At 34.0% G+C, this 8,710-nt stretch overlaps 2 protein-coding genes across 2 annotated transcripts; both read right to left on the bottom strand.

The window, feature by feature from the left end:
* Positions 1 to 428: 428 nt before the first annotated feature.
* On the bottom strand, positions 429 to 1,613 carry LOC143631107 (protein yippee-like At4g27745). Its single transcript, XM_077099957.1, has 2 exons — positions 1,479 to 1,613; positions 429 to 924 (listed from the first exon to the last, which is right to left on the bottom strand). The coding sequence occupies exons 1-2, from the start codon at positions 1,569 to 1,571 to the stop codon at positions 697 to 699; spliced, it is 321 nt and encodes a 106-aa protein (XP_076956072.1). The 5' UTR covers positions 1,572 to 1,613; the 3' UTR covers positions 429 to 696.
* Positions 1,614 to 2,570: 957 nt separating this feature from the next.
* Positions 2,571 to 5,887, bottom strand: LOC143631105 (uncharacterized). The gene is made up of 8 exons (XM_077099956.1): positions 5,737 to 5,887; positions 5,050 to 5,194; positions 4,789 to 4,957; positions 4,283 to 4,553; positions 3,512 to 3,777; positions 3,043 to 3,258; positions 2,856 to 2,958; positions 2,571 to 2,766 (listed from the first exon to the last, which is right to left on the bottom strand). The coding sequence occupies exons 1-8, from the start codon at positions 5,885 to 5,887 to the stop codon at positions 2,720 to 2,722; spliced, it is 1,368 nt and encodes a 455-aa protein (XP_076956071.1). The 3' UTR covers positions 2,571 to 2,719.
* Between the last annotated feature and the right edge of the window lie 2,823 nt (positions 5,888 to 8,710).

Below are 8,710 nucleotides of genomic sequence, written 5' to 3'. Positions count from 1 at the left end.
CATTTATTTTAATTTAAAAATATATGTAACTTATTTGGGTTAGACTGCTCATGCGGGAAGCGACTAGTCGTTTCTGGCGAAGCTTCTAGAAGGCCGATCACTACATAGAGAGATCCATATACCAGTCATGAGCGAGAGCGAAGCCTAGAGAGGCGGAAGCAGTAGCTTCTAGGACGAAGCCGAGCCACTAGTGGAGTGGCCAAGGAGGCCTACTATACCGATACTGGATTAGTAACCGGTGAAATCCCCAAATAAAATTTCAGTGAACTATTGAAGCTATCACTGTCCAAGTTGACCCAAGTTTATACTCATCCTAATTCAGGTTAGGGCTGAAATATTTGACACGGATAAAGATATGGGTCGTGTTTGTGTTCCGCAACTCAATTTATTAACCCACATGACCCCTGCTATAGCAATGATCAACAAAATCAAACAAAAATATAATATCAAGTTAACATATACACAGAATCACAAATGCCAAAATATTCAAGATTATTTACACCAATTAATTTACATAAAACCTGAAAATCCAACAACCTGTTCATGAATCCCATCATCTTAAATACAATTTTCCATGCAAACAGAAGAATCGAAGCGAAATTATTGGATAGCATGAACACTAAACAGGCAGAAATTTTCATAAACTTATGAAAACAGAAACTAGACATAAGATATGACTACTAATTAATTAATTAGTTACCAATTTTCTTTGACAATTTTGGACTTCTCAAGAATGAATTTACCTTCCTTGTATTTCTGTGATTCCTCGTAAGCGCGTTCATATTTCCAACCCAAAACCTCGCGACAATCAGAGCAGTACACGTCAGCAACCGTGTGGAGTCCAGTCATCAAGTTCCTGTCTTCCTTTGCTCCCATTGAAACATTCATTGCATGAGAGAACAAAAAGGCTCTACCATTCCTCCCCTGACATCAAAACAAAATTATTATCTATAAGTAGTAGATTAAATGACAAAGAAAAAATGACATTTTTGTGAAGAAAGAAGACATTGTGAAATGAAGATACAAGTCTTTATATATTGATTAGTTAACCTCAACATACTCAAATAATCAGAAGCAGAATCTGTTTATCCAAACGTTAAACACTCATTACTGCAACTTTAAGTCGCAATAATAAGATATAATAAGATAATCAATACAAAAAAAATCCAAATCCAAACATCCCTTAACTAGAAAAAAGCTTAAAATTTGTCATTAAATTTCATATCTCAATAAGGAAGCATGATGCATATGATATTTACAAATTGTATCCACAAAGTTCATCTACTGCTTAGCATCCTATCCAAAAACATTACCATTTTAATGCATCACAGATAACATAATAATCTATTCGACATCAACAAAAAGATTACAAATTATAATAAAATGGCATTAGCATCCACTATTGAGCATCAAAAAACCAAAATCAACAAACATTTCATCACATTAAAAAAAAATAAAAAAGCCTTTAAATTTCTCACCTGAAAAGCTTTAGAAATGATATCATCATGAAGGGCAACATGATTCCTACAATTACAGCAACTGTATAACCTGGGACCCACCATTTCCGCCATTGATGATCAAATTTCTACTTTTATCAAGATCAAATCTGTTAAAGCATAATTAGATGAACACCCAAATCAGATAATAATCATTACAAAAAGAAAATAAAAAGCAGCAATTTTCTTGAAGAAATAATATTATTAACACGAAAGATTGATACATAACTTGTACTCAGTTCTTGGACCAAATTAGGTAACTATATAATAACACAAAACGATGAAAATCGAAATGGGTATTTAAGAAATAACTAAAAAAAATGGAAATTAAGATGAAGAAAGTGTACCCAGTAACTGAAGGAAGTTGGAAGAGAGGATCTCAAGTGTGAATTCATTCCACTTCTGAATATATATATATATATGGAAATAAATATTTTAATTTCATAACTGTTTATGTATATCTACACGCAAACTTTCAAATCCGTGATGTGGGTGTGGTGTTGTGAATTTGAGAATTATGATTATTATAAACAAAGACAGACAAGGTAGGGTTTTCTCGTTTCTGGTTGCGGGTGGTGTGGGATCTATATTTTCATCATTTTTTTGTTTCCCCATATTTATCTATTTATTTTTATTTATTTATTTATTTATTTGTCCTCATTATTCGAATCGTTTTAAGGTGAAGGATCTTGAGTTAAATCTGTTTGTATGATAAGTTATTTTGTATGTAAAATCATCAAATCCGTTCGAATATTCAGCTGTCCTGAATACAATATCATACACATATACAAAAAGTGGTTTTTGAAGTCGAAAGTTACAAACAGACTATCAATACCTATGATATGAATGAAAATTTAATAGGTACGTTTGCTTGTTTTGTAACTGTCTTGAATACGATATACGAATCAAAATGGTTCGTGCATAATACCTCTAACTAGGTACAAACCAAAAAATGAACATCATTATCGTTTTAATGAAACTATAATAATAATAATAACTGCATGATACTCTATCTTAGTGGTATACAAAATTCCTTATTATCAAAAGCAACTTCTAAATCTTCATATATCTTCTTCACCATCCATATCCATGGCCCCAGAAATCATCTGATTTCCAAGAAATAAAACATACTGCACATTACACACAGCTTTAAACAAAGAACTGATACGTTGACTTTGACCATTTCTCTATAAAGGCCAATATGTATCTTGAATCTTGATGCATTATATATTAAGCGGCTCGGCCTCCAATTCCCTCACCCTATCTTGCCCTAAAACACACAAATTCAACAACGTTTTCAATCCAAATTTACAAACAAACACATAGTTTAGATCTTAGAAACGGCTGTACAGAACTTACTAGATCTTTCTGCAACGCCCAAAAGGCGTTTTTGCAACATAGATGCGATGAAGAGGAAACCAGAGCACATTCCAAACATTACCGTGATTGGGAACGCATCAACCTTATAAATAAAAAAGAAAAGATATTAATAATGGTTTGATTGTATGTATGTGCATATGTATATAGAGAGATGGATAATACTCACGTTGTAAAGCACAATGCATACGAAAATGTTGAGGGGAATACGGAAAAAGTTCATAATCGTGCTTCTAGACTCTTCCGGAATGTATTGGGACCTCATTTTCATTATTGATGGCCAAAATAAACCAACACAGGCTTCAAATACACAGAATCCAAGCAGTTGGATACACCCTGCAAATGTTATGCTTCCACCCTTTTCTTTAGAAGGAGCCACCAAAAACTGTTGAAAATATATAACAATTAAACAAACAAAAACCGGGTTGATGTTGACTTATCAAAAAATGGGTTGACTTGGGTCAATCTTTTATATCTAGAAGGTCAAACTGGTTAAACGGGTCGAAATGGTTGATATTTATCATTGGTAAATTTCAAAGAAAAATAAGCAAACCAATGTGGACTGGTCAACCCAACTCGACATGTTTTGAGTTTAAATGACTTGTGATGAATATGGGTTAAGAAAGTGTGTGACATACACTTGTGATGACGGGAAGCAAGAGGGATGCAGAAGAAATAACAAAAACGATCTGCATGTAGCTTTCGACTTTAATTGTTGCACGGGCCAAAAGGCGAGAAGCTAAAGAGCTTCCCAACATTGAGGATAACATGAAAGTAGCAAAAATAAAACCATGTGGAATATCTTCACCATTTGGGCTCAAAGCTGGAGTCCACAAAAACACAAATGTGTACATTGAACCTTCAAATAGGGATTGAATTGCACCCAATAATGCTATCTTTTCATCTGGTATCACAAAAAAAAAAGAAACGATATTAAATGAAAATTTAGTTATTTACGTATGATATATGTTAGGTTGGGGGGGGGGGGGGGTAAGGGTATCAAACATGGTTTTATTTTTTGCGAGAACAGATAGAACTAAAATAATCAATCATTTTTCAATCTTAAAATTTTTTTAAAATAAAAAAAATGGTTAAAACGTAATGTTTATTTATCACTCCTGAAATTTTTACATAATATATAAACAAATTTTGTTTTTTTAAAAGAACCTACAAATGTGCAAGTCATTGTAGGTTACATTACCTAAACATATGTAGGTAAACGCTTAAAGATTAAAAAATAAAAAATAATAATAATAATAAAAAAAAAAAAAAACTATGTAAGAAGTACAGATCTTTAATAATATGACCGCTGATAAGAAAAACAAAGGTTTGTTATTTTTGTTCTCGCAATAGTGTACTGTTCTGTAATGTGTGTGTGTATATATATATATAGAGAGAGAGAGAGAGACCAGATGCAATTGCAACAGCAGCTCCCCTGAATTGTGTCATTAAATCCTTGCTTTCTGACGTGTCACCATAATTTTCGGTCCAAGACGATAAAATAACAGCCATGCCAATTGCAAGAAAGATGGAAGCTGCATCAAAAGGAGCCACAGGCCCAAGAGCCAATGTACCAACTAACAGATTCCCAAATAAACCCGCCAATATGGCAACGAGCCCGTTTCCAAGAAATATAGCTTTGGAGAATGTTATTGACAACCATTGTTGCTCAAACCCCCTCTACAATGTCATGGAAAAAATTTAGAACCAAAAATCATAATAATGACACTAAACACTCAAAACATTATATCATCTAAGGGTAAAAACTAAAAGGTTACCTTTTTATTCATTCTTTTAACCCAATTTGAGTACTTTTACTCATGTTTTTGTTGTTTTAAGGTTGCAATAAGCCAATAATTATACACACACACACACACATATATATATATACATATCATCCAAACACATATCTCACCTTGTTGTGTTCAGCAACGAGCCATGATTCAAAGGCTGAAAACAGTAGAGAAGTTGCAATCCCTCCCAATATACGCCCCACCATCAAAACTCTATACTCAGGTGAATGTTTAGTGATGCAACTCAGAATGTAAGTTATGCAGTAAGTAACTGAAGCTCTTTTTCGACCACTGAATTTGGAAGAATATAATTCAAGTTAGATTTACAATAGTAATTATATAAGCTTGAACAGAATTGGTAGAAATGGATCAAGGGAAATTACTGTTTATCAGCTAAAGATCCGACAATTGTCCCAAACAGCATCGACGATCCAAATCCAGCAATAAACAATTGCCCGATATCCCCTTTACCAAAACCGTATGTCGTGTAAAGGTAGTACACATACGGTCCCTGCAACCAGTCACCAGCTACAACCACCATGAAAATTCGCCACAAATATGCTTAATATTGTAAACAAGAACACTTTATTACCATACTAGCCACACATTATGGATCAAAACACAAAATGTGACTAGTTTACTGAACTGAAGAAAGGATCATAAAGATTTACTATAAGGTTCAACATGAGTAGCTTAATATCATTGAAGTTATAAACTTTAGCAAAATCTAAAGCGAATCTTGAATTACCCTGATCAGTTTCTACCACATAAACGCCAAATCACAAAAGAAAACAAGAATGATCATTATATTACCGTACTAGCCAATAAAATTTGCCACAAATAAGCATAATACTGTCAACAAGGACCTACTATTACCATACTAACCACACATGATAGATCTTATTTACTAAACTGAAGAAAGGATGATAAAGATTCAGTTTAAAACTCAACAGCAGTAGGCTAGATCCACAAATTTAGCAACATCTAACCCAAATCATGAAAAGCCCTAATCAATTGCAACCTCATATATAAGATTAAAAATGATAATGTGGAAGATATATAGCACGGACCCATCATGAGGGAGTAGACAAGGAGGTAATTGTTCTTGAAAGAATTGAAAGCAGAAGAAGTATTGATTCGATCTTTGTTGCTCTTGCTGAGCTCCATTGTTGCAACAATAGCAGCTAACCCACCAAACACTATCAAGTAGAAAACCTCCATCTTATATATATTCTTAATTGATTGACTGATCACAATGCACAAGAAATGGAAGAAAGATAAGAAAGACCACAATGCACAAGAGAAGAGAAGAGATGGTGTATAATATATATCAACTACCGATCCAAATCTAGCCAATGGGCACTGTCGGTAAGGTATAAAGGGTCTGTTTTCAAATCATTTTTATTTTTATTTATATTTATATTTATTTTCTTTACATGGATGATTGCAACACAGTGAACGCGTATATTTTCCAAAACAATTGACAATTGATTTAAGTTTGCTGGTAATTCAACTACTAGATTTATTATTGGAAAATTCTTATAATAGCCCATTTATATAACGTGTTTATAAGATTATCTCCACTAATTCAAGTTTTCAACTTTGTCCCTTTGATATCTCGTCGCCGACGACATGATAGCGAACACCGACGATGCATTACTTGAAACAAATAGGATAACGACATATGGCCGGAATAGGTTTAAAGCAAGGGCTCTGCTGGTTGGGTATTTTGTATATATATTAGTGTATTAATTATGTAGCTTTATTGAGTATACTGTTAGAACTTTGGTACTTCATACGTGCTTTTGTATTTCAGGTCATTGATCGTTAAAGATGCTAGATTGGAGACTTGTACGAGCATGGAATGATATCTCTGGAAGACCGAAGCATGATTTGATGTCTTGGGAAGTGTTACAAGGATTCGGGAAGAGTATAGATGAGAAATCATAAGCCGATGCTAAAACTGAACAAGATGGGTTGACAAAACGCGACCATGAAGTAAAACGAGCATATCTTGGGCTAGAAAATGAGTTACGGGACCCATAATATATGAATTTTGGGTTTCTCGACAAGATGAATCCAAATATGAGGTTTTCTTAGATCGCGATACGCGATGGCATGAGGTTATGACCATCGCGTATCGCTATGGACATAAAAAACGAGAAAAATCAGGTTTTGACTTATATCTTCTATTTGACGAACCCTATTCAAGATTGACGACTTCCAGCAGCTGTTAGGCGATTTTGGGTGAATTCCAGGGCTATCAATCATCTCTTGATCAATCCTAATGGCCTTCCTCATCATAATTGAAGATCTATCGATTACGATGCTCGGCTAGTCTTCTCTGAATCATACCCGGGATGTAAAGTTTGTATTATTTTCAGTTTTGTAACTATTATTGATTAATCTAGGAGTATTGATGTTTAGTATTGTTGTGCATTCAGTCGGTTTAGGTTTACGTTGATCAGAACGATTAGTTTGTCGGTTACTATAATAATTGCTCATAGGACTGTTTTGACTAGTTGAATTCAATGAAGCGTGCAATTGCCCTTAGTTGAGTCACGCTAGTAGGGATTGTTTGATAACCAGTGTCGTGCGTTAGTGATTGTTGGTGCCTAAGGTTTAGCTCGTTAGTCAGTCTTGTTAAATCAATGATAGTTAATCTGCTAGGACTGCATGAGATTACTGTTCGTATGCATACTTGAGCCCCGAGTGTGATATGCTTTTATTAATTTCTTGAATTTGTTAACGTGTTTAATCAATATTAAAAATCAACCTTATTTGCTTGTGTGATCAGCACTACCAGTCATACTTCATAATCTTAGAAATTGTTTACACGATTACATTGACCACATACTCTTGGTGGATACGATACCTTGTTTGCCCTATCTACTTAGGTTATTTAGGTTTTTTCATGATGTCACACCCCGACCAAAGGCGGCGGAACATGCCGGGGTGCAACCGATTGCCCAAATACACAAGACACTATTTAAAGTGACAATATTTAATTAACTCATTTTATTTCATAAATCAATAAACAACACATCCCGTTCATATAAACAAATTTGAAAACAAGTAGCAATCATATTGTTCGTTTTACTAATACCCTAATAGTCTTGATAACGTTTTTCGTCAAGTCCTCGAGTCAACAAAAGTCAAACCTGTAACATTTCATAAAATAAATTTTATCAACACAAAGGTTGGTGAGCAATTCATAAGTTTGAGCATATAAGTATATAATAATAAAAAGGCACAAAACTTGTATACGAAACAATAAATAAAAGCAACAATATGGATAATATAAGATCGCTAACACATTAGCGACACCTGCCATAAGAGAATACCAGATGGTTCAGGATTTTTATATGAGGTCGTTAATAAGAATACATTAACGGCACCGTCTATAAATAGATTCGGATTTCATGAGGTCGTTAATAAGAATACATTAACGGCACCGTACTATAAAAGAATACCAGATAGTTTACGGATTTATGAATCAACCTTCCAAAAGCGGTAAACACATAAGCATATAAGCATGTAAGCATAGAACACCAAATCGAGCAATTATTTAAGTAAAGTATACAATCACGTTTGTGGGTTTAAGATTCAAGTAAATAAAGCATTTAGTTTGATAAATATGAAATGTCACCCCAAAACGAAAGATGAAAAAAGGGGTATTGTAAGGCCCCGTTACCGGTAGCCCTACTTTCGTGTTGGATTTACTCATAAACGCAGTTCTAAATATCAGAGTTAATTAAAACATTCGCGGAATATAAAAACTTTCGTAAAACATTTCATAGCAAAACACATCTTGTCTTAAAACAACATCTTGTCTTTCAAAATGAACAAAACATTAAACTTAAACGTCTTGAATCTTCCGATGCCAGCCTCTTATACAGTGCCACGTGTCTCCTCAAGCGAGCTGCCTCATCCTACTCACCTGCGTGCATACTAAAAGTCAGCTACGCTGAGTGAGTTCTAGTTAATCATACATTATACAATACACATAAACTTATATTCTTTTAATCATACTTTCATACTTTC

The sequence above is a fragment of the Bidens hawaiensis genome, unplaced genomic scaffold, assembly GCF_021521415.1.
Source record: "Bidens hawaiensis isolate Kalapana, Puna unplaced genomic scaffold, B.hawaiensis_p1.1 tig00005943_1, whole genome shotgun sequence".
Taxonomy (NCBI): Eukaryota; Viridiplantae; Streptophyta; class Magnoliopsida; order Asterales; family Asteraceae; genus Bidens; species Bidens hawaiensis.
This window is presented reverse-complemented; position numbering and strand designations above follow the sequence as displayed.

Bases quoted from the DNA above. Each gene is read 5' to 3' on its own strand.
- LOC143631107 (XM_077099957.1), bottom strand. From the start codon at position 1,571: ATGGCGGAAATGGTGGGTCCCAGGTTATACAGTTGCTGTAATTGTAGG. The intron at 925-1,478 runs GTGAGAAATTTA...TTTTGATGTCAG, and splicing joins TCATTTCTAAAGCTTTTCAG to GGGAGGAATGGTAGAGCCTT.
- LOC143631105 (XM_077099956.1), bottom strand. From the start codon at position 5,887: ATGGAGGTTTTCTACTTGATAGTGTTTGGTGGGTTAGCTGCTATTGTT. The intron at 3,259-3,511 runs GTATGTCACACA...TATTTTCAACAG, and splicing joins TGCTTCCCGTCATCACAAGT to TTTTTGGTGGCTCCTTCTAA. The intron at 2,767-2,855 runs GTAAGTTCTGTA...TGTGTGTTTTAG, and splicing joins GGGCGTTGCAGAAAGATCTA to GGCAAGATAGGGTGAGGGAA.